The sequence below is a fragment of the Boleophthalmus pectinirostris genome, unplaced genomic scaffold, assembly GCF_026225935.1.
Source record: "Boleophthalmus pectinirostris isolate CB_2022bp ecotype Guang Dong unplaced genomic scaffold, ASM2622593v1 HiC_scaffold_20, whole genome shotgun sequence".
NCBI classification, from domain to species: domain Eukaryota; kingdom Metazoa; phylum Chordata; class Actinopteri; order Gobiiformes; family Gobiidae; genus Boleophthalmus; species Boleophthalmus pectinirostris.
In genome coordinates, this window is record NW_026571153.1 from 22,248,404 (window position 1) to 22,275,537 (window position 27,134).

General features: G+C 40.0%; 1 protein-coding gene across 1 annotated transcript in view; it reads right to left on the reverse strand.

The window, feature by feature from the left end:
- arap2 (ArfGAP with RhoGAP domain, ankyrin repeat and PH domain 2) overlaps positions 1-27,134 on the reverse strand; it is a 192,902-nt gene that overhangs the window by 84,778 nt on the left and 80,990 nt on the right. Inside the window, 3 exon segments of the mRNA XM_055156121.1 lie at positions 10,349-10,523; positions 20,894-21,073; positions 22,303-22,388. Coding sequence (XP_055012096.1) covers positions 10,349-10,523; positions 20,894-21,073; positions 22,303-22,388 — 441 coding nt within the window.

The following is a 27,134-nucleotide window of genomic DNA, read 5'->3' on the forward strand; positions in this document are numbered from 1 at the left end:
GTGGGGGGGTACTGATTGGCCGAGTCCCCGGTGGAGGGAGGCGACATGACGGAGTGCTCAATTATCCATCTGGTCGCCCACGGCAACGGTCACGAAGCGGTCCCCAAAAAGCCGTGGACAGCGGGTGCATCGGGAGCATATACCATATTTCCGGACTATAAGCAGTTACTTTTTTCTTGCACTTTGAACCCTGCGTCTTATACAACGATGCAGCTAATATATGGGTGGATTATTTGTTTGGCACATTGTCCATTCATATGTACAGTCTATGGTTTGGCAATACAGTGGATGTGCGCACAGCCTGAGTGAAGAAAGCGTCGTTGTGTGTGCGGTTCACACATGGATCTAAGGTTCACATGAAGTTGCAGCACGAGCTAGCAATATTATCACTAAAACAGTTTATTGCTATGTGATAAAATAAGTTATGATGCTAAATTATCATTAGTGAGTATATGTCTTACCCGTATGTGTTAAATGCAGGTGGGTGCGTAAATGATGAGAAGAAACGTCTCAAACTTCAGTAGCCGGACATCCACTCATACCTAATCGATACAACTAACCTGGCCAGCCGGAAGAGCCTGAAATCTGCTGAAACAATGACACTGACACATGGATTTGGAGCATAACTCTGACACGAGACCAGACAGGACAGCAGCTCTTTTCTGCAGGAGACATGCACAGTAGAGTACGGGGAGAGACGGGGTTATGCGTCGAGGAAAATGCTAGTTTGACTGTGTTTTGAACTGTTATTTTGCGCTTCATACACACACCCTCGACCCTCCTCATGGAAAACACATGAAGAAATGCAGATGATGCAGCTTTTAAGTTAACAGCAATTGATGCGACTGTAGAAGAAGGAAATCGATTTGCTTCATGTGAACTCGACATCTATGAGTCGATGGTGAGTCTTTGGCGAAGGCAGCGTAACGAACTGACAACAAAAACTTTCAGAGGCAATAAAAGCCGATGGCCCGAACTTGAAAACATTCTTGAAGAAGTGGACACCTGCGGCTTATATTCAGGTGCGGCCTATATATGTACAATTTTAAATTTTGCTAAAATGTTGTTGATGTGGCTTATTCAGGTGCACTCAATAGTCTGAATTATGGTGTATATATAGCATTTCAAACTTAATTTTGATACTACGGAATAAACTAGATTCCGATAGCATGATTATAAAAACACTTTAGACTTTACATTAAATAATACTTACTGCTTTTATATTACTATTTCTACTTGTTGCTATTATAATCCAATATCTTTTTAAAACCACAGAAGATAATGGTAGTTCTAAATTTCTGATTTCTAGTAATTTTCTTTACGATTTGTTTGGAGGGCTGTCACTTCCTTTCTTCTATGGATATGTCATTGCTCTGTCTGGAATGTTCCACAGTATGACATTAAATGGCTCTACCTTACATTTATCCAATTACAGGTGCTGTTATAGCTCAAAAATACCTAGAAAAACAGGCATTCTGGCTGAGGAGGGTTGCCTCCCCACATATCTGACCTGTAACTTGGGTCTGGTTTGGTTTGGAAGATAGAAAGTTTTATTACCATACTGTGAAACATTTCAAACAAACCAATAACATGTCTACGGAGGAAAGCATTTGATTGACCATCCACCAGAAAAGTTACACAATGCAATCCTTTGTCTTTTTTTGTTTTCTTTCTTTTTCTTTTAGACATAACTGGAAAACTTTATCCATCATATTTCACTGCTTTTCATGCTTGTTTTTTCTCAAAATTCTACCCAACACAGCTAAACTACAAACTTGGAAAAAGCACACTCCTGGATCGAGACCTATATGTGACATGCATTAACATAATGTAAACACTCCAACTCTTTCATGCTTAAAAATGAAAAGAAAATGGCAATATTTCCGACTCTTCAGCACAGACAAGGATTCTCCAAACTCGACATCAGCTTTGACCTCCTGACCCGCCCAAGCTCTTGTGAAGCCTTCGTATCAAGTTCAAACCAAAAGTGGTGCCGATAGATACCATGTTGTGGATAGAGCCACTGTGAAGAAACATCAGCTCTGATTTAAAGTGTGAGTGCTGCTGTTCGTGTTTTTATTATCCACAGAAAAGGCGCTGAGATAAATTTTTAATGTTCTGCTGGATTCTGAGATGGGGCTTGTGGTGGTGGCGGGGAAGGGGGGCTATGGTGGTAACAATAAAACTTCTCTGGCTCCAAATCCACTGTGTGTCATTTAAGAAGAAGCAATGATGTCAACAGAGAGAGGCGTTTCAGTTTAGCCTGGTTTTACAATACAGCGGCCCTTTAGGTGGAGGGAAGATGAGCCATAAAATACTGTGTTTACATGGTGTTTTTACTGTTTACGTGTTGGATGGTGCTTTTAGTGAGAGTGTAACATATCGCAGATCTTTCCATAGGAGCACCAGCTGTTTAATGGACCCATATTACGCTATTTTCTGATCTATGTTCTAATGGTTTTTCATCAAAACATACGTGGAGTTGCGTTTTGTTACATTCACACATGTTGAACACGCCGACCCTGTATATTTAGAGTGTGTTTGTCTCTCAAACAGAAAACACTCTGCTCCACACTGGACACATTTACATGTTTTTTTTTTAATTCTGAATTAATTGTTCTGAATTACATAGTTCTGAATTAAAATATTTTCCTTCGAGTTTACGTGGAAATAATAATTCTGAACTGAGGTTTACATTGAAAACACGTTAAATTATCTTTATTTAATTCCGCTCAATGTCTGGGGGTCGGGAAGAGATCTGATTAGACAGAGGGCGCACAAACGTATTTACATGTACCAGAAAACACAAACCTCAGCTGCTACTGACTTTCTTGTCATCTTGTTTTGTAGTTACACTACGGACACAATCATGACACAAACTTTTTCACAGTCATTCTAATGATAATTAAGCAGCCGCTCGAGAATTCTCTCATCACACTTTACGTCTGTCAGCTGAGGAGGAGAAGAGAGGAGTGTCAGAGAAGGGAGGAAGAAGACAAACTGAGTCAACGGCTGCTCTACCACAGCTCACTCCCGCATCTCGCTTGCAAATCCAAAGAGCAGTGGTTGAAAATCCGAAGCAAGGACTGGTAGAGCCGGATCGTCCAGATCGCACCAGAAGGATGACCCAACAAGCATGCGCTGAACGACCGGAATTACTTTATAAAGAATAAATGTTTGCGTGATCGAGGAATACATTAATTTGGCTTTAAAATTAGAATAAACCACCCACTTACTTCAGAATTAAGTCTAATTCTGAATAATAGCTTTAATTAGGAATCAAGTGTTTACATGGTCTTTTTAAGGCAAAATTCATTTTTATTCAGATTAAATTATTTTTATTCGGAATTAAAGCTCTCCTGTAAACGTGGCATTTTGATGTCATGTGTATAGTTTAAAGTCAAAGGAGAAATTCAATATGTCACCTGGACAAATGTTTATTTAGGTTGAAAATGTTTCACAGCTCATCCAAGCTGCTTCTTCAGTTCTGGTCAGAATTTTGTTGGACATTGCCTGATATCTGCCTGCAGGGAGGAGCTAACTGCACTGGAACTACATTACCTTATATATGCAGGAAAATATAAGGCAGTGTCCAACAGCATTCTGACCAGAACTGAAGAAGCAGCATGGATGAGCTGCAAAACGTTTTCCACCTGAATAAAAGTTTGTCCAGTTGACAAATTGAATTTCTCCTTTGCCATGGATACTACCTGGACGACTGAGGGACTCTACACACATCTTGAGAACAATATATTTTAAAAAGCTATTACTACTACAAAACAATCGAGTGCAGACCCTCCATCAAGGCATTGGGCCCACATCTGAGAAAATTTACAACACTCAGACTTGATTCAACTGATTTGATTATAAATAATGCAGGTTGGGAAATATTTATTCTCTTTCTAGGACCATTTCTGAGTCAACACTCAAAATTGCAAAAAGTTAAAAGGTACGCTGTAACTTTTCTGGTGGAGGGTATGCCATCTGCTAGTTTCCATTGAGATGTTAGTGTTTTGTATAGAATTAAATGCATTAAGCATATCCATCTTGCATTTACTCAGTAGCATGGGTTTTTTATTACTTAATTTTTATCGTGAAGGGGCTTGCCTCTGACATACAAACTTATAATTTGGATCGGTGGTGTCACCTGCTGTCTCCGTAGAGATGGTGTAATCATACTGTGGAACATCCCAGGCAATATCACCGTGACGAGAAGAAGGTGATGGACCATCCACCAGAAAAGTTACACAATGCACCTTTAAAGTAAAAAAAATCTTGTGTTTCAGTGCATATTCCAAAGCTGATTTGGATAGTAACGCAGTAGACTCATCTATGTTTTATTTATATGCTCTTCAGGGCGTTACAAGTGGGACTCGACTTGACATAAAAAAATGATAACCGAACCCCAAAATACAGAACAAACTATCACAGCGCGAGCTCCTGGACAACAAGGGATAGAGCCATCATTGAAGCTGCCCTCGAGGGTCCCCCAAAACGCAGGGAGACGTTGCCTGGGAGATGTGCCATTGGCTTTTTAATGGAAATCCAGAATGGAGGTATGCAAATGCGGTCTCCCCGGGCGATGGGGCGAGCAGGTGTAGGCGGGAGAACGAGGCCCGCCGGGGATCAGGGTATACGGCAGGAGGAGAAGCTAATGAAGTGGCAATGCTATCAGACCACAGTGAATGTCCTAACACTGGTGGAGTAACAAATGAGCTGTTGGGGAGCAGAGGGACATGGAGCTATACATCCATGGGAATTGGAGATAGATCTTTATTTTTCTTCTCTGTTTCTTTATTTCTTTCTTTATTTTTTGGTCATGTTTTGTGTAAGGGCGCGATGCTGCGTTGTTTTGTAGTTCCATTTGGGGCACTTTCGTTAAGGGTGAGAATTGTTAGCTGTGGTTTTTGACGCTTGTTTATGGCGAGCTTATTTCAGTCGCCCGTCATGTCGGCAGGCGTGGGGAGGAGTGGGGAGTGAGCGAAGGGAGGGGGGGTTGTCGCCTTTTCACTTGACGGAAAGAGAGAAGAGAGAAGAGAGCAAGAGAAAGGGAGAGGAGGAGACAGAAGGGGGAAGAGTAAGAAGAGAGAGAGAAGAGTGAGAGTGAGGAGTGAGAGAGAGAGAGAGAAAAAGAGAGAGGGAGGGAGGGTGAGTCAAAGAGAGAGACAGAAAGAGGAGGATGAGAGAGAGATGGGGAGAGAAGAGAGAGTGAGAGATGGAGAGCGAGGGAGAGAAAGAGATGGAAAGAGATGGAGAGAGAAGAGAAAAGAGAAAGATGGAGAAAAAGATGAGAGAAAGAGATGGAGAGAGAAGGACACAGTGGGGGAGAAGTAAGAGATGGAAAGAAGGGAGAGATGGAGAGACAGAGAGAGGGAGGGTAAGACAAAGAGAGAGAGATGGAAAGAGAGAGAGGGTGAGACAAAGTGATGAAGAGGGGAGAGAGAGAAAAAGCGATGGAAAGAGACAAGAGAGAGGGAGGTAGAATGAGAACGAGAGAAAGAGAGAGGTAAGAGATGGAGAGAGAATGAGGGGGGAAGAGAAAGATGAGAAGAGAAGAGTGAGAGATGGAGAGAGAGAGAGGTGAGAGAAAGCGATGGAGAGGGTTGGAAAGGGAGAGAGAGAGAGATGGAGAGAGAAAGACAGAGAGGGGGAGAAGAGAGATGGAAAGAGAAGAGAGTGATGGAGAGAGAGGGAGAAGAGAGAGATGGAAAGAGAAGAGAGGGTGAGAGAAAGTGATGGCGAGGAGAGAGAGAAAAAGAAAAAGAAGAGAGAAAGAGATGAGAGGTATGAGACAGAGAGAGAAAGAGCTGGGAAGACAGAGATGGAAAGAGAAGAGTGATAGGTGGAGAGAGAGAGAGGGGTGAGAGAAAGATGGAGAGAGGAGAGAGAGGGGGTTGGAAAGGAACATAGAGAGAGAGAGAGAGAGAGGGAGAAGAGAAGAGAAAGAAGAAAGAGAGAGTGTGTCTGGTTAGCAGCTCACTGTAGATGACTCAGGGCCTGGAGTGTAACTTTGAAGTGGCCGGATAAAGAACAAAGAAGGAGAGAAAGGACTGCAGGTACAAACATAATGACATATAGTAGTACACTCACTGACAATCTCAAGTACAGATGACGCTTAAAGGAGACGTACTGTATTTAAGGGCCCATTTTACACTATCTTCTGAGCTGTGTTATGTCTATGTTGTTATCTCATCAAAAACAGACCTGGAGTTGTGTTTTGTTTTATTCACACATGTTTAACACGCAAACTCTGCACATTTGAGCTGATTTCTTCTCTCAAACAAAAAAGACTGTGCTCCACTGTGTTTTTACCTTTCATACACCTTCACTTGCACCATTTGGATGATTTCAGACCTGGAATGGCCCATCTCTACTCATTAAAAGGTAAAAGGTAGCTGTTAACTTGGAAACTACTTCTCCATAACATCACAAGTTGGAAAAGCTTTGGAGATCTAGACAGACTAATAATTCAGTGTTACCATATTTTTCGCACCATAGGGCACGCTAATAAGCCTCCAACCCCATCAACAAACGACTCTGCGCCCCACAATCCAGAGCACCCTATACGCGAATCCACTCAGGTCTCCCAGCACGACTTCAGTAAACTAAAAAGCCGTAACACATGCAAACACGCACGGGGCAGACAGCAACTGTGCAGCGAAAAACACCCGCAGCCACACTCATCACTCCACGCAGACGAGGAATGGAACGGAGGAATGGAACGGAGGAACGAACCGAAAAAGCGAGTGCAATGTGCCACTTCTAGCCACAACGGAACAACTGAGTCACTGCGAACACGCCAACAATCCAGCGGTCCCAGACAGCACCCTCCCTACACGCCACAACTGAACAAAGCCCAGAGTCACCGTGAACGCGCCAAACAAAGTCCGACTGACCCATCTAACTGTTGTGTTTCGTTTAAAAGGTGCGGTTTATTTGTGAAAAAAGTTCGGAAATAGACCATTCTATGACAATGTACCTTATAATCCAGAGCGTCCAATAGTGCGGAAAATACGGTACTCAAACATGTGTGAATAAAACAAAACACAACTCCAGGCATGTTTTTCATGAGATAACAACATTATAACATGGTTTAAAGCTCAAATTAGTCAATTTTGCGTAATGAAGGACCTTTAAACCACAACTTGAGCAGATTACCATACTGACCTAAAATGGTGTAATAAAAGAAACCGGTACATTGATTTCATTAACTATTCAACACTTTTCATGACTTTATTTTGGAAAGAATCGTTACTGAACACGTGTATGACTCTGAGTCTTACTTTTTAATACAATAATAATCATAACTAAGAACAGAGCAGTGGGTGGATATAGGGGGTAGATGAAAACAGAAATTTTCATCTACCCCCTATCCTCAAAAACAAGATTACTCAAACATGCACGAATCAAAGTACACACAAGCAATGATGAGGGAACGCGTGATTATAGCGTGATTAAAAGTTAAATTTTGCTCCTTTGGCTAAACCGTTCATACCCTCAACATCCCAGCTAAACATGGCAGATAAAACTTTTAGCATAACTCGATCTAAGTTCATCTAAACTATTCTCCCCAACAGAAGCTTTCCGTGGCTGTCTTTTTGTCTGTATCTTCCCTCTGTCAACACCAGGCTGTACAGTGGGGAGCTCGTCATGTGGGTATTCAATTGTTCCCATTTTCTGCTCTACACACCGCAGCAAAGCAACTTCATTTTCTGCTTAATCAAAAAATTGGAGAAGTCTTTGAGCAAACCTCCCCGGACCAGAAGCTCAGACAAAAATTCTTACATAAGTCTGTATGTCGGGACAGAGGCAAAATGTCAGAGTGGGAATTTCTATTGTTTGGGACAAGGATTCTTAAGGACAAAGCGGCGTAGATAGGACTGAGTTTGTGCATACTTGTACAAGGTGGAGAAAATGTGTATATTGTAATTTCTATGTATCCTGGAGATATTTAAAGGGCCCATATTACACTACTTTCTGACCCATTATACTGCTTCCTCATCAGAAAACATACCTGGAGTTGTGTTTTATTTTATTCACATGTTTAACTCTGCGTGTTTAGGAGTTCTTCTTTCCAGCTGGAGACCATATGGTGATACAGGAAGTGCTTCTCTGTGTCTCCATATACCTTCACTAGAATCATTTGGATTATTTCAGACCTAATCTTGCCAATCTGCCAATAAAGTAGCTCTGTTAATCGTAAAACAACCACTACATGACATCACAAGGTGGAACAGGGGTATTTTGAGGTTTGATGATGTAGATATACTAATAATAAAAGATTATATACTAAACCAAACAAAACCAATATATCTGAGAAGGTAACATGTAACAATATCCAAATATCTTGGTGCGATATTATCACGATATGCATCTCATGGTATATGTATTGCAATATTTTGGATAATCTTATATAATTGTAGATAGGACAATTTTTTTTTTTGCTTTTAAGATTTTGATGTGAATTATTTCAGTCATAATAAATTCAAGTAAAATATATATATTTCTTCATGTGGTCTGCACTGAAATGAATCATGGGATATGTAGTTAAGAGTCAAAAAACAAATAGGAAAACACTCATTTAAATATAAAGCTCCCTCTGATTGGAACAATATTCCATCATCGATTTACTTCTGTCCTCTCATTTAAAAATGCTCAATATTTACATAACCCAAGTAATTGTTTTTGATCATTTGGATGAATTTTCTTGTCCATCTTGTTGTATTTTGTGAGTATATTTGAACTAAGTCTTAGTTTTTGTTGAAATTAGATTTATTATGTGCCTAACAGTCAAGTGTAAGTGTGTGTGTGGTTGATTTTGTTGTTTTGCTTTTTCTGTTTATTTGAATGTATGTAGTCTCCTGTTCGCCCTACTGTATCTGTTTTCTGTTGTTGTGACTATGAGGACCCCCTCAAAAACGAGACAGGAAGGGGCTTATCCTTCAAACAAACAAAATAAATAAATAAATAGTTACCTACGTTTATAAGCTGTCGCTACTATAACACAATGAATTTAAGTAAAGGAACTTGTAATTCGATATTTTGACAGCCCACAATACTACTTGAGACTTTTGACAATACAATATCACAACATTTTGGATATTGTTACATCCCTACATTCTAACACAGCTTGCAGCTCACAAAAGTCAAGTTCGATAGATAGATAGGTAGATAAGAAATAGAGAGAAAGAGAGAGAGTGATAGAGATACACCCAACCGCCTGACTTTAAACTCCAATAGTGTGCATATTAAAATTCCCATTAGTTTACTGGCAATGTGCTGTCTTTTCACAGCCCCTTACAAAACCTGTGCATTCTTTAAACCTGAGCTTCCACACATTCAAGTAATGGGCATTGCCATGACGACCAGGTGACCCATGCTCACAATTAGGAGTCTCTAACAGGCTGTGTGCTGTGAGCGTGCACAGATGCGGCGCATGCATTATGTAAAAGGCAGTCCCTGAGAAAGTGTGGCCCAACCCAAGCCCTGGCCTCCGCTCTCCTTTAATCTGATACATTTTTATCATGAGCCCGGTGAAGATCCAAACAAAGCACAGGGACATAAGGAAGCAACACACACCACATCTGTTTGGAGTCTGCAATGCCACCAACACGAGGTGCAATACAAAGACGGGGACAAAACTCAAACTGCAAAAAGGAGCAGAGGGAAAAAAAAAGAAAAAGACTCCAACTGTATTTCAATATGTAGGTTTTGTGCCTTCATTTCCTATTCCTGGCAGTGAAAACATAGAGCCCCTGCTGCGTCTGTACAGCTGCAGTTAAAGGGAGTTCAGCTTGATTGGTTTGTTTAAGTTTGAAGCTGATGGTAAAGACAATGGCCTGAATATATTATAGAGATGTCAGCCTGAACATTTCTCTCTGTTTATTGTGTGTGTGTGTGTGTGTGTGTGTGTGCGCCATCGTGTGTGTATGTGTATTTTTTCAGGCCTAAAAAAATACTGATACTAATACTAATAAAACAGAATTACATTAGACCAGCTATTGATACTTTGCATTGACATTATACGGGTTTTTTTCTGTATTTCTATGGTGCAATGTTCAGCAGTTACCATAGTGACGCAGTGTGTGCATTAGCAAACACAGGCAAAAAGTTTTAAGATTGTCTGAAAACACAAGAAAAATAGAAAATGGATTGGTCGTAGTTCCAATGAAGTCTGCTCTTTCTGGTCCCATTGTGTTAAAACAAAGCTGAGATTACCAACTTGACTAAAAGAACTTCAGACAGAGTAAAGCAAAGTATCAAGACTCCGCCGAAGCATCGCACTTTAAACCCAAATTAAAATGCAGCCAACATTCAAACAGTGCAGTAAGTGGATAGAAGCAGTTACCTGAGAGTTTGTTCTGATGTAGAAACTCCATCTGCACCTTCTGTCCGGCGCGCTGGGCAAGCAGGTACGGCGTGGAGTGGGCGGGGTCTCCTGTGGCGCACATGACGTCAGCTCCACTAAACACCAGACTCATTGTGGTCAGGACATCAGGGAGGACCACAGCAGCACACAGGGCCTACACACAACAGAGAGACTTTTAACAGAGGGCATTTTAACTTAGGTCACGGGGGGTCCACACATTTTTCACTGCACGAATATAGAAACATTTGCCATAGACTGATACTCAATACAGTAGGACCACCTTTAAACAGTTTTGGAACACACATTTTAGGCCTGTATCACAATGCAATGCCATGTTATTTAGGTTGGAGTGATAGATACTTGAATTTTCTGTAAAAAGCACTGTCTAGTCTACTGTCTGTGAACATTTGGGGCAATGCAGCAGGATGTCATGTCTGAAGAAGAGCTTGACCCCGAAACGTCACATTGTGGTGTCATTAAAATTTGGCAGCTCCAAAGAACTGCAGTTCAGTTTTTGTTTTTTTTTTCTCTCTTTTGGAGAATTTTTGTCTTTGGACCCTGCACACAATCACAAATTTTACTGGATGTGCGCATCTTTATCTACCACTCGATCTGTAGCTGGATCCCTGGGAGCCAACAAAAATTGGTCTAAGGGTCAGATTTGACTCCCTGGGCCATAGTTTGGACACCCCTGATGTTTGATTCTTATGTCGACCTTTTAAAGCTCATTCATCAAGAGCCCTCTCACTTTCTCTGTCCTCCTCTGTGAGCAACAAAAGCACAAAGATCCTCCAGGACCATAGACTGCCACACTGAATTACTGTCATCAAGAAAGCTGTGCAATTAATCAAATTTTAATAGAGATCAAGATTTGGTAATTTAATTGCTTGTGTCTTTTAATCAGTGGGTCTACTGTACTGTGGAGCTTCACTATTTCCTAAGAGACCAGTAGGTAAGGCCTGGTCAAGCTCCATGTCAGATCTGTGGAGAGTTTATTAACAGTGACAAGATCTGTAAATGACTACAAGCAAAAAAGAAGTTTAATGTCATACTGCGGAACATTCTAATCAAAACATTAATATCTTCCTAAAGACTGGTAGGTGTCTGACCCCTGCTAGAAAAGACTTCATCCAGTAAAAGCTGCTATACACCACCATGAATAAAGTCATAAATGTGAAGTTTGTATTGAGTGTTTTTTCATGGTTGAACAAAAGCTCCCCTCTAGTGCCCACGGTGCTGCTTAAGGCACTTGGTCTGGGCAATCAGTCATAAAGGCTTCTGTGAGAGGTCTCGGGGGAAAGTTGCATTCAATTTCGCTTCCATAAATACATGTTGTTGACGATGAGATGCTCCTTTAATGGCGGAAGAACACCTCTGCTCATATTGAAAGCGTCTCGCCAGGCAGACGTGCTTTGTAAAAACTATTCACCTGTTTCACCTTGTAAGCACACTCAGAGAAAACAAGATAAAAAGAGGTAGAGGGACACAGCGGAGGAAAAGACACACACTCTCTCTCTCTCTCTCTCTTACTTTCCGTCTGCCTCTTCCCATCAGTGCGGTCAATGGATGTGACATTGTGCACCGTGACCTGAGACAAAGTGGATAAACTGGAGAAAAGCGGAAAATGGCGGAATTTCAAACAGCAGTGGGCCCGGGCTTTCATCGGACCTGGATCGCGGCCGTAAGCTCCATCGATCCGCCACAAACGAGCCAGATCTGTCTCAAAGTGAGGAGCGTAACCGGGCAACAGACAAACTTAAAGTGTTTGTCAATAAAGACCAAAGGATATGAAGACATGGGGGCTTATCTCAGGTAATGTCCCATGTTGTCCACAGGAATGTCAGTGGGTGTTCAGAATAGAGAAGTACTGTGAAGTAGTTAAGTATTCAAAAGTTATTAAAAGTTTACTGAGGGCAGTGAGGAAGGCCATAACAAGAAGATGGCTCAAACCTTGGTATTGAAACGATACCAAGTACTTTTGAGAGTAAAATTTTGATACTGATACTCGTTACTGGTCTAACCTTGGATGGTAAAGGCATTTCAATAAATATATGTATACAAGAGTTTCAATTAGAGATCAACCCATATAATTTTTCATGGCCTGTACCAATATTGCTTGTTTAGAATCCAGAGCAGCTGATGTCCGATAAGCTCTGAGATATTTGGGCCGATATATGGGACAGATTTTGATTATTTTCCTCAAATTATGTTATTTAAATTTGCTACAAACTCACCCACAGGCTTTTTTCACTATAAACCTTTAAGAGAGCAGTGTATCTCCATTAGCGGATATGCTAAAAAGTCTCAATATCAACCTGATCTATCAGCAAACTGGTCTATCTCTAGTTTCAATGTCCTTAAAATGTCTTAAATCGATGCCTAGTCCCAAATTTTGCATTTGTTTATTTGTATTTGTTAATTGCATAACAATACCGTTAACTACATTTAAGAGTCAGTATTGATTAGGGGTGTAACAATAACCAAAATATCATGATATTGTATAGTCAAAAGTCTCACAATAATATCGTCAGCCATCACAATATATTGAATCACAAGTTTCTTTGCTTAAATTCTTTGTTATGGTGTGGCAATAGCTAAAAGAAAACTGAGGGAACTTCATCAACCATGATCCTTTGCTCTATTTTGGTGCAAACTACATGAAGAAATAACAGTTTCAAGCACGTTTAAATCTTAGTTCTTTCGATTAAATCTTGTCAAGGATAAAGTAGCATATTTACAATTTTGTTCCTCCACAAAATATTGCAATAAATATACCATGAGATGTATATCGTGAAAATATGGTACCATGAGATTTGGATATTGTTACATCCCTAGTGTTGATATATATTGACTTTGATATCGATACATTCCTATAATACCAATAAAAGTCAGATGTAGGCCTTTTAAAATTACTAATAATTTTACTTCCATCTACTGCCACTAATATTTAATATAGAGCAAACAATACGTAACACCCTCTAACCTCGACTATAACCAAATATGAAACAAAAGAAAAAACTCCATTACAGACTCAGTAATATAGAGGGACTAGTGTTCTTTTCCTATATCAGTGGCGTTTATTCAATTAAGCAAACGTGTAACCTGCCTGAGTCGGAGTACCCTCGTCCCTCCTCAGTACTTAGTCCCTGCTTCTGCCTCTCACATACGACGGGGTCAGATTAACCTGGCCTTATTCTGTATCGTCTCTGGAAGTGACCTCCTGTGTCAGAGCAATTACTGCAGCCACTAGAGTCCAGCCAGTGTGCGTGTATGCCCGTGTGTGTATGTATGCATGTGTGAGTGTGTGTATAGGTGTGTGTGCATGTGTGCATTGCCCGTGTGTGTGTGTGAAACAAAGGCAGTCCGTGTAATGATATAAGGAGCCCCCCCCGTAGGTCAGTTGATCTGCGGAGACACTGTGGAGGTCGCCAGGATATGAGCTTCTAATGGGGAACATGGGACTGCGGACGAGATCAGGGTACGGAGAGAGGGCGGGCACCGGGAACGCCCCCCCCGCCCCCTCAGCCTCCTCCGCCCCCTGCGCATTCTATTAGACGCCTTATTGATGCGGCCGGGCATAAATCACGGGCAGTTTTTATTTCATTACTCTAAACGACACTTAAAAGAGATTTACTGGCTCTGTTGAGTGAGTTCTGTGACCCCTGGGCCAGTAACATGTATTAAAATGTCATTGGCAGATTTAAAAAAAAAAAAAAAAAAAAAGCCTGAATATCAATGAGGAATGATCTTTGTAATGGCGACAATTCCCAGTGGGGTGAGGTTTAATATAGCTGTATCATGGCTCACGCATTTGCCGATTAATTAATTCTGAAAAGAAACTCAACGGCGTGTCAAATCTGATTAAGTGAACCGGCTTTGTTTATGTTCAAATACTATTTTTCTAAATATAAAGATAGTACATTCGTTTGCAGAGATTGTGGTCAGTATTTGGAAGTAAATGAAAACATGTACTGAGAATAGACTCAGACTTAGACAAACTTTATTGATCCACAAGGGAACTCAAAACCTTGGTTGTGATTCTTAGAGCATCAAATGTAGTGATTTTGATCAAGAATTTAGCAGTTTTGAAGTGATTCAATTGATTAATTGATTGATTTATTTATTTTTTTGTATATTTGTGCTTTTGTCAACTCAAATTAAATGTGCTAAAAATAAAGTCTTAATAAAGTCTTAAATAAAGTGCATTTTAACGGTCTCAGACTTTGAGGAAAGGTATTTTTTTACTTGTCAGTCCAGATCTAAAATGTAGTGAAGTAAACGTAAAAGTATGAAGTATCCTGTAAAAATTTCTTAAAGTACATTGTATAACTTTCCTGGTGGAGCGTCTGTCAAATGCTTTTCTTTATAGAATTGTTACTGCTTTGTCTGTATTGTTTCACATTATGGTTTTAAAGCTTTCCTTTTTCATAGAGATCAAACCAGGCCAAGTTACAGGTCAGATCTGCGGAGAGGCGACACCACTCACAGTCAGAATGTCTGTTTTTCTAGGTATTTTTCAGATATATATAAAAAAAAAAAACACCTGAAATTGAATAAATGTAAAGCAGAGCTGTTTAATGTCATACTGTGGAATATTCCAGGCAGAGCAATGACCTAACCATAGCAACAAGAAGGTGATGGACCCCCAACCAAAAGTTACATAGTGCACCTTTACCTTTTAATTAAAGTAAACCTAAAACTATACTTACTTTTGTACTTTTACGTTTATACTTCATTAGCTTCTAACACTGACACATACCCCCAACTGAAGCCAGAGAAAGCCTCAGTAAAACCAACTCAAGCATTTCTGTTGTGATCCTAATCCACTTTTCCACTTACCTCGCACCTCTCTTTCTCTATTCACTCGCTCCAGTCTTCTCTGTATACAGGAAAACAAAGCAAACTGCAATGATCTGCGTAAATGCTGACGAAGGAGGAAACTTTACTGGGCTTTTTACTAGGAATGTAACAATAACTGAAATATTGTAATAGCGGTATCGTCAAAAGTCTCACAATAATATCATGGGCCATCAGAATATATCGAATTGCAAGTCTCTTTGCTTAAATTAACTGAAAAAATTCACACATACAAAAAAAAACAAAAAAAAAAAACTACATAGACCACAATGCTTTGCTCTGTTTAAGTGCAGATTACATGAGGAATAACTCAATGTCAGTTCTTTGAATGATGATAGAACCAAAGACTGTCAAGGAATTTAAAGGTGCATTGTGTAACTTTTCTAGCGGAGGGTGCATCACCTGCTTGTTCTTACGGACATGTCATTGTTCTGCCTTGTTCCACAGTATGATGAAATTCAATTATTGATGGTTTTGTAGCTCAAAAATACCAAGAAAAACAAGCATTCTGACTGTGAAGCAGGATTGCCTCTCCAGAGATCTGACCTGTAACTTGGTCTAGTTTGGTTTCCATGAAGATAGAAAAGGTTTAATACCATACTTTGAAACATTCGAGACAAAGCAATAGCATTTGCATGAAGTAAAAGCATTTGATGGGGTCTCCACCAAGAATAAGAAAAAGAAAAAAAAAACAGTACTTCGTTAGCCTTCACAAATAAGACAATAAATATCATACCGTGAGATGTGTATTGTGAAAATATTAAGATTTGGATATTGTTGCATCCCTACTTTTTACAGCAGGCCAAAAAGGAAGTGTGAGGTGAAGTTGTAAAAGCCTTAACCACAAACTGACAGAGCAGGCCCTGTGTTGATCTGCTTACACATGAGATCGATGGAGCCTTCCCTGTAGCAGTTCCCCGCATTCAGGGCAGCTCTGCGGACAGTACAGAGGTCAGCACCACTGGACTTTCCCCGGTTTAGCGGATTTAGTTAATGGAGTTTGTCAGGTACCGATGGAGCTGTCAAAAAGAGGAGTGAACTTGCAAAGCACTCACACATCACACTATTAAAAGTTGTAGCAAGTGGAACTGGTGTTACATTTTACAGGTAAAGGAAATAGAAAAGATTGTGTTGCCTGCATGTTTGCTGTGATAAGAGACAAACTGTAATGGTTAGACAGATGAATCAGTTTTAAGTAAGGCTGGCTGTATCATATTTCTGGTGATATTTTGTGATCTGTATATGGGATGAGATTATATTTGTAATATTTTGATAGAACTGAGTGTACATTGCAGCTCAAATTAAGGAGAAAAGGGGAGGCGGATAGACACGGTGGCTAATTGCTACAACTAAAGCCTAGAGCAACTTAAAACATTTACTGTGAATGCTAGCTATAACTTAATAACTAATATATTACTTACATATATCACATATTACAGCAGCCTTAGGTACTTAATAAATTATTTTGTTATTAGGGATGCACCAAGCCAGCTTTATAAACCGATACCAGTGTAGGGACTGAATACGCAATTTTCTCTCTCAAAACACAGTGAACCAATTACAAAATGTATCAAATTGTGTTTTGTAACTGTTTTTATTCTGCAAGTGACTACAAAACATTATGAAACATCTTGGGCCTGCATCAGTCAGTTAGATGCTAGATGCAGTTAGATGCTCATTGCATCTAATCAAACGTCCAACCAAACTATCGGCTGAAAAGATATCATGGCAGCGCTGATCCAGATCCAAACATTTTCCTGGATCCGCTCTGATATTCAATACCAGTATCATTATCTGTTAGGGGAACAACTGATACAATGATACAATATCGTGAACCTCACGGTATGATATTTATTGTGATATGGTGGAGAGGCTCATGATATAACAATATCCAAATCTCTCAGTACAATATTTTCAGGATATACATCTCGCGATATGATATTTATTGTGATATTTTGTGGAGGCTATGAATTTATTTGGGTGTCTTAGTACGACTTTAGTAAATTACAAAGCCGCACCACTTACAGCATTACGGCTACCATCAGGAGCATCGTGGAGTAACACATACTGTGATTGATTTTAATATCAAAATGCACCTGTCAAGAGACACGCTTACAACGCCGACTTTAAACTCAAGGCTATTATAAAGTTAAACTGCGAGCTGCGTGGGAGCAGTGGATGAGAGAAGGCGAACACACATTCACCAAGACAGACAGACAGCACCGAGCGACTTACACCATGATCTGCCAATGGATCGTGGACGCCTGGGCTAAGGATCAGTATCAACTGTGGTCAAAGCTTTCATCAAGACCGGAATCATCACTGAACTGCCAGGGAACAGTAACAATACTGACTCGGATAATGATGAGAGGGATGCGGCCGTGCTGGACGCCATAATCGTCCAACTGTTTGAACAATTATGAGTTACTGTGAATACTCTAACAATTTAGCATCTCAGATTGTATTTTTTTACGCGTTACAAATGAACAAAGTTGAGAGTTATTGTGAACGCGTTAAAATAAAGTTTGACTGACTTTTCTAACTGTTGTGTTTGCTTAATGCGCCTTATAGTCCGGTGTGGTTTATATATGAAAAAAGTTCAAAAATAGACCATTCAATGACAGTGCACCTTATAATCCAGAGCCCCCTATAGTGCGGAAAATACGGTACTTTTTCCTCTTAAAATGTCTTGACAAGACTTAATCCAAAGAACTAAGACTTAAATGTGCTTAGAACAGTTTTTTCTATTATCTGTTATAGTCATTGAAATGGAGCAAAGGATCATGGTCTATGTAGTTCCCTCTGTCTTTTTTTTTAGCTAATGCTGCACCATAACTCTTAATTTAGGCAAAGAGACTTGTAAGTTGATATACTGTGATGGTCCACGATATTATTGTGAGAACTTTGATGATACAATATCTCGATATTTCAGTTATTGTTACATCCCTAGTAAATAGTCTCATTACATCTAATCAAACGTGCAACCAAAATATCGGCTGAAGCTATATCATGGAAGTGATACCTGATCCAGATCCAAACATTTTCCTGGATATTCAATACCAGTATCAATATCTGCGCATTCCTAATTGTATGCACTGATCATCACAGATTTTTCTTTTAGATTTTTTTTTTTTTTTTTGACACTTCGCACAATTTTTTTTATGCCATTGTGTAACATTTTGTCTGTATTTGCATTGTGTTGATTTTAATGTGAAGCACTTTGTTCACCTTGAGTGTTGTAAAAGGCTCTATAAATAAAGATTGATTGATTGCAGATTTTCTTTTATATTATGAGAAAATCTTTTGTCTTGGAGCAAATAAACTACACAACGCACGATCTGCAACTGGATAAACTTGTTCAGACAAATAAGCCTGACTAACTCACAGTCACATATGGTAACTAAACAGATCACATCACATCTAGTTCTGATCAGCTTAAGTTTGTGTCTCTCAGATAAGCCACGGTATCTTCTAATTATGTACAGTCCCTGACAAAAGTCTTGTCACTTATCCATTTTGTAGAAACAAAAGCTTATAACCTGACTTAAAATTAATCGATTGGTTTTAGAAATGTCTCATATGAAAGCTAAAACCCTCCTAAATTATGCTCAATATACTAAAATAAATTTGCTTCACTGAAGAAAGATTGATCATTTAATGAACACAGAAAGGTCAGATTTTGGCAAGACAAAAGTCTTGTCGCCTTGTCACATGATGCACCCAATCCTAGATTACAGCCTCACCTGTGATCAGTTACTGATCAATCAATTAGTGGGTGTGTATAAAAAGAACCCCAGCACACCAGACCTTCACATCAACTGCAACTTGACCTCTGACAACATGCCTAAGATCCACCCTGAGACCAAAGCCTTAATTATCAAGAGGCTGAAGACCAGATCCACTGCTGAGGTGGTTGACACCTTCAATGTGTCTCAGTGTCAAGTACAAAGAATAAGAAAAAGAACAAACCCAGGTCCGGCAGACGCCGCAAGACAACTGCTTGGGAGGACCGTTTGTTGATTAAAAAATCCAAGGCCCCTTTTCCACTGCAGCAGAGCTCCACCAGGCCTGGTCACCTCAAGTCCCTGTGGCAACCACAACAGTTTGTAGAATTCGGTCTCGAAATGGCCTCCATGGTCGAATCAGTGCACAGAAACCAGCACTAAACAAAAGGCAATTAAAAAAACGCGTGGCATTTACCAAGGCCCACAGCCTGCTAAAAGGATGGACACTGGAAAAGTGGCAGAAGGTGGATTTCTCAGATGAATCCTCGGTTGAATTACATCACAGCTGCAGCAAATATTGCAGGAGACCTACTGGAGCCCGCATGGATCCAAGATTCACCCAGAAAACAGTTAAGTTTGGTGGCGGAAAAATCCTGGTCTGGGGTTCCATCCAGTATGGGGGTGTGCGAGACATTTGCAGGGTGGAAGGCAATATCAATAGCCTAAAATATCAACAAAGTATTAGAAGCTACCTCTTAATTCCCAACTATAAAAGGGGTCAAATTTTGCAGCAGGATGGTGCTCCATCGCATACTTCTATCTCTACATCAAAGTTTCTCAAGGCGAAGAAGATCAAGGTGCTCCAGGACTGGCCAGCCCAGTCACCAGACATGAACATCGTTGAGCATGTCTGGGGTAGAATGAAAGAGGAAGCATGGAAGGCAAAACCAAAGAATCTTGATGAACTCTGGGAGGCATGTAAGACGCTTTCTTTGCTATTCCTGATGACTTCATCAACAAATTGTATGAATCATTGTTGAACCGCATGGATGCAGTCCTTCAAGCTCATGGACGTCATACAAGATATTAAATATGGATCTCACAGCACCACTACTTCATTCACTGACGTTATGCAACATATTTTTGTATTTGAAGTAAATTATTTGTTCAATTTTCTGTAGGCGACAAGACTTTTGTCTTGCCAAAATCTGACCTTTCTGTGTTCATTAAATGATCAATCTTTCTTCAGTGAAGCAAATTAATTTTAGTATATTGAGCATAATTTGGGAGGGTTTTAGCTTTCATATGAGACATTTCTAAAACCAATCGATAAATTTAAAGTCAGGTTATAAACTTTTGTTTCTACAAAATGGATAAGTGACAAGACTTTTGTCAGGGACTGTAGAGCCTTTGTGTTGTTTTTCTGTATAATCATGACACCTTCTGACAGTGGTAAATTGGATACTTTTTTTCTATTGGTGACAGCTCTTAATTAAATATAGAGCAATCAATAGGTGCTTAAGAACAGAAACCACAACCAGTCCTTAACTGTGCAGTTCTATATATACTTTAATGAGGAAAATACATTTAATGGTCCTATATTATGCAAAATTGACTATTGTGAGTTTTTGTTCATCTCCTCAAAAACATGGAGTTGTGTTTGGCTTTATACACACGTTTGAATAATCCTGGTTTATTAGTCTGTCTACATCTACAAAGCTCAAAATACTCTGTTCCAGATGTTACAGTTAAGTACTTCCTATATTACTACACGACATTAAACGGTGGAACAGTGTTTTCCGTTTGAGAAAAAAAAAAAAAAAACTCGGCCTAAATAGGCAGAGTTTGTGTGTTAAACATGTGTGAAGGAAACTCTAGGTATGTGATGAGGAAACAACATTATAACATAGATCAGAAAATAGTGTAATGGACACTTAGTCACCTGGTTGAGTTGCTCCATGGTGTCGTACTCCTCCAGTCTGCAGTACTTCCTTTCTCTGTACTTCCTGCGGACGAAGGTGGCTCTCAGCTCAGCCGATGCACCAATGTAGAGTTCCTCCTCAGCGGGGAGGTTAGCCGCCCAAAAACTGTTGGCTCTCTGGTTCCCTACCTCCAGGAACAACTGTGGGGCAAAAAGAACACATGGAGGTGTTCCATATTGATAACTGGCTCAGTGTTTGCTCACATAACTAAAGGTTGCTGTTTCTACCCCAGCTCTGATCAGTGCATACTGTTGTTGTGTAGTTTAGCAAGACACTTCACTTAGTTGACCTGTTTGACCTGTGTGCATGAATCTGATGTGTGAGTGATTGATCTCAATGGGGCATAGTCATGTTTACCTCTCAGGGCAACTACAGGGCAACTGTGAAATCCAACACAGAATAAGGGGAGTGAAGTTAAGGCAACTATGGAAAAGCACCAGATAATTCTGTGCAGTAATAAATTATTTCAAATACTGTAAAATGATTACAACCTATATTAAACCTTTAATATATAGTTACTACTTCTACTGCTATTGATGTGACCATTATTCCTTGATTCCATTCAATTGCATCTTCCCCTCCACCCACTGCTCTTCCGCTCATCTTTCCTCTCCTCCACCCCGCTCTCCAACGCTCATTTCACCTCTGCCTATCTCTCTTCTGCCCATCTCTCCTCCGCCCATCTCTGCAATGGCCATCTCTCCTCCGTGAATCTCTCCTCCACCCATCTCCCCTCCGCCCATCTCCCCTCCGCCCATCTCTCCTCCACCCATTGCTCCTCCCCCTGCCCATCTCTCTTCCGCCTATCTCTCCTGCAACCATCTCTGCAATGCCCATCTCTCCTCCGCCCACCTCCCCTTCGTCCATCTCCCCTCCGCCCATCTAGCTCCTATCCATCTCTCCTCAACTCACCACTCCTCCACCCATCTTACCTCTCCTCTGCCTATCTCTCCTCCTCCACCCATCCCTCCTCCTCCACCTACCTCTCCTCCTCCTCCATCTCTCCTCCTCCACCTACCTCTCACCCACCTATCTCTCCTCCTCCATATCTCCTCCACACACGCAAACATGGGTAAAGCCCCCAAAACCGCGGTGGCCAGTGAGTGGGAAGAGGTTAAATAAATATGGACACTACAGAAGCTGCTGTCAATCACCTCTGCTCTGAGCTACGGCATCGAGCGCACAGCACTTACGAGTGCAGCAAAAAATCTGACTTCTATCTGACAATTTTGCTGCACATTCCTCTGGTCTTCCAACTCCTGATCTATGTAATGATTAATACAATTGAAAAAAAAAAAAAAGTACGGTTCAGGTGCCAAATTCATTAGGTACCCAGACCAAGCTTCACAACAATTATCAAAGAGAATACCTCCACCAGCTCATTACTCCAGATGCTGCTGTCCAGTTTCACGCTGCGGACCTTGGATATACTGGGGCCGAGGGAGCGGTGCTGCCCTGAAACACAAACGGAAACACATTTGACGCATTTAAAAACAGCCTCTGCACTTTTACACAAATTAAGACATACGTAATTTCCCCGAACATCTCCTTAGTGTACCAGCAAACGCACTCTAAATGCCAATGATGGAATAAATAATAAAGCAGCAGGCAGTTAGGAGACGGAGAATCGGAGCGTGACTTTCACAACAGACGCGCTCAGTCCCTTCAGCTCCCCCTAATTGGAAATGAAAGCACAGAACGAGGCCTATTAATTGCTAATGAATCATGAGTAATTCATTGTGTTTGCTGGTCGGCCTGTTTATTTGGGTGAGAGGGGGGCTGCTTGGGGTGCTTATGGCCAGAGACAGGTCAGACATCTATAATATATAAGAGAGAATCAAGGCATATATGTGCAAATGTGACAGATGTTCAGTGAGGATATGCTGCAGTTCATTTTTAAAAGGTCCTATATTACACAAACTGTACTCTTGTGAGATTTAAGCCTTGTTATAATGCTGTTATTTCTTCAAAAACATACCTGGAGTTGTGTTTTGTTTCATTCACACATTTGTGTAATCCTGGTTTATTAGTTTGTCTATATCTCTAAAGCTCAAAATGCTCTGTTCCATCTTGTGATGTCATGAAGCAGTAGTTTTCAAGTCAATGGCTACTTTTTAGCTTGAGTACAGTAGAGATTCGAAATTCCAGAGCTGAAATGATTCAAATGATTCTAGTGAAGGTGCATGGCATTTAAAAACACAGTGAAGTACTTTCTGTATTACCAGATTTGAAAGAAGAATTCAGCCTAAATTCAGCCTATATGTCATGTTTCAAACACAAATACTGTGTGATTTGGGTGTTAAACGTGTGAATGAAACATGACACAACTGAGTACGTTTGTGATGAGGAAACAACATAACATAGATCACGGGTGTCAAACTCAAATTCACAGAGCGCCAAAATTAAAAACTGGGACTAAGTCACTGGGACAAACTAAATATTTATTGAAAAAATTTCAGCAACATTTGCATGTTTTCTCTTCTTTCGAGATATGTAATGTTAAATATTTTCTTATTAAAATAAATGTTTAATAAGTTTTGCTTAAACACTGAATCCAGAACAAGAATAATATAAAATAATAACATTTTAAATAAATAATGTCTCTATGGCCTATTTGTAGCCCACGGACCAGCTCTAATACATATTTGATATGATCTAACGGGGCAAATATAAATATATCGCAGGCCAAATTTGGCCCCCAGTCCTGAGTTTGACATGTCTGACATATATTGTAGAAAGATCAGAAAATAGAGTAATACTAGCCCTTCAAGGTACATTTGTGGTGATTTTTTTTTTTTTAGTTGCGATTGGTTTAAAAGGGTAGTTGTAATTAAGGCTGTGCAATTAATAGAATTTTAATTGAGAACCAGCTTTTGTCATTTTCAATCATCAATGGTCCGCTTGAAGTTTTTTAATCGAGATATCCGCAGTAAAAGAAAAACATGTGGTTTGAATCAGAGTTCAAATTTTGGAGGAAGAAATTTGACTTTCTTTGTGTGGGGGGCCAAAGATGAAAAGTGTGTGTTTTTATCTTAGGAAATTATTTTTAAAAGACAATTTAATTTGACAAAAAAAAAAAACTAAATAATGATCAATCATGTGGAAAGAATTTTGATTTTCAGATAGTTGACAATCCAACAAAGAAGAGTCATTCCACCACCACAAATCAAAGCCCAATTAGGTCCCAATCCCAATTAGGAGTAATAGATTAAATTAAACTACATGTAAAAATGTAAATTAAGTCAGGACCTTTTAAGGCACTGCTTATCCAGACATGTTCAGCTCTTGTTAAAGGTCTTATATGATGCAAAATTGCCTCTTGTGAGCTTTTAGTCATGTTATAATGCTGTTACCTCATCAAAAACACACCTGTGTTTTGTTTCATTCACACATTTTTAGGCCTTCTACATTTCCAAAGCTCAAAATGCTCTATTGCCCCTCGTGATGTCATGATGTGCTAGTTTTCAAGTTATCTGTTACTTTTTACCTTTTGTTCAATAGACATTGTCAATTCCAGAGAAGAAATCATCCAAATGATTCTCGTAAAGGTGTATGGAGTTGAAAAACAGTGGAGCACTTCTTGTATTACCACATGACATCACAAGGTGGAATAGAGTGTTTTCAGTTTGAGAGAACTTTATCTAAATTTGCACAGTTTTTGAGTTAAACATGTGGGAAAAAAGGTGTGTTTGTGATGAGGAAACAACATTATAACATAAATTTTAAAAATAACACAATATGGGCTCCTTAAAAGGTGCACTGTGCAACTTTTTTGGTGTTGCGTTCGCCACCTGTTTTTCTCCATGGAAATGTTATTGCTTTGTCTGGAATGTTGCAAATTATGGCATTAAACCTTTTTAGCATCATGGAGACCAAACTTTGGGCTCCAGACAGGTCAGATCTATGGAGAGGCAAATCCGCTCACAGTCAGAATTCTTGTTTTTCTTGGTGTTTTTTGAGCAATAAAACCACCTGTAATTGAATACATATAAGGCAGAGCTGTTTAATGTCATATTGTGGAACATTACAGGCAGAGCACTGACATATCCATAGAAACAAGAAGGCGATAGGCGTCCAACCACAAAGTTACACAATACACCTTTAAGCCTGATGTTATATGCACTGATTGTGGTCATAACAGCAACTCCACCTGCCCTATATTTTGCAGTGCCTTTCTGTACAATTCTCCCTTTGAGCTTCACGCTGCAATGCTGTAGGTGACACTATAAATAGCAGGGTTCCCCACTCACCCTGTAGTCATATAATTGTGCATGAAACCGGCATTAAAATGTCAACCACTGATGGATTATGGGGTGTTTAAATCAGGTTCCTCTAATCCCAAAAGTAAAAGGGACAACAGCAGACTTTCAGTATTGGAGCAGAGATCTCCCACTTGGCGCGGGGTTCTGAAGAGGCAGATGCTGTCACTTTTGCCGGTGAACAAGTGAAAAATATACCTCTCCTGCTGTTTTTGCTCCATCCACTCGAGGCATAACGCGCCCCAGGACCATTTTCACTTGTGTAAAGGTAATGAAGCTAAAAATGTGCACATGCTCCTGACAACGCAAGGAAAACTTCACATGCTAGTATATATAGCCTGCTGTAAATATCTTCCCTTTTTTAGACTAAGACGAACTTTATTAATCCACAAGGAAAATTAGAATGTGTAGGAACAATGCAGATGTGTAGAAAATAGAGGGGCTCAGAAGTTTATGGGCCTGTATCTCTACAAGCAGCTCTGTCTGTCCAATTATCAGGAAGTGTGAGTTAGCATGCTAGCTGCTGTTAGACTTAGATTTAGACAAACTTTATTGATCCTCAAGGGAGATTATTTGGACACTGGAGCTCACAAATCACACACAAATCATATTATAATAACAAAAAGCACTGATATAAATGGTAATACTAAATTCAAAATAAGAAGCAAAAATAGCAAGAGACCAGAGTCAAATAAGGCGTAATTATATAAATGTATGTACAAGTAAAAATAAAATATAGAAATATACTAATACAAATATATCTCAGCTATAAATAAGAAGTGGTTAAGTAGAAACAGTGTAAAGATGAAATGATGATTGACAGGGCATAGGGTTACCCATGTTTGTACAGTTGTATGGAGCAGGGCTTGGAATCACAGGGTCCCTCATCATTGTAAGAGAATTTCAGTTTAACATTGACACACAAAAGCTATATTTACACCATGATTTTCCCTTGGCACACCAATGGCCTACTACTATCTAAATTGTGGCATACTGCTGACTAACTGCTCTTCATAGTCTCACCACTTGCTTTATAAACCTCCTCTGGAAGCACAGTCCAGGGGGTTGGACACTCAAAGATCATACTATGGCTACGTTCAGACTGCAGCCTGAAGTGACCCAAATCCGATTTTTTGGCCTCTATGTGACCTGTATCTGATCTTTTAATGACAGTCTGAACGACATAGATCAGATTTTTTCAAATGCAACCCAGGCCACTTCGATATGTGGTCCTAAAACTGATACATATCCGATCTTTTGATATGCGAATTCAGTCTGAACCGCCAAAGCGCATTCATCCGACCTACACGTTATCAACAAGCCACAAACGTCACTATTCTGCGCTGAAGTAGGCCACTCACCACTCTTGACTATGTATCCATATCCACACGTTCCTTCTAACGGTCATTGCTGCCACTGTCCCGCAAAATGCCAGGGCCAAAAACCTCGTCCTTCTCCTTCTCAATCTCCTCCTTAAAACAAGTAACTTGTACATGTTCTGGCTCCGATACAAGAGGAACTTTAAAATCGCCAGGTGCTCAATGCATCCATGTTTGGACAACTTCCGTAAACACAGAGCACGCTCCCTGTGGTTGACGTCGTTGTGTCCTCCAGTGTGCATGCGGGACATTTTTGGGCCGTTTAATGTTCACCCTGGAGTTCACATACAAGTTACATTTAATTGGAAATGTGAAAGACCTCGCAAAAACATTGGATTTCACAAAATAATCCGAATTGAGTGTTAAGCCCTACAGTCTGAACGTAGCCTTAGTTCTCTTTTGAAATCATACTTCCACCCTTTCTTGGACAAGTTGAAAACTTCGACAATAATGATTCAATACGATACTTGCTATATGGCTCACAATATGATGTTATCACGATAAGGCGATACATGTGATAACCGATATATTGATACTCTGTAATATGGTGCTGTTTTTTGAAG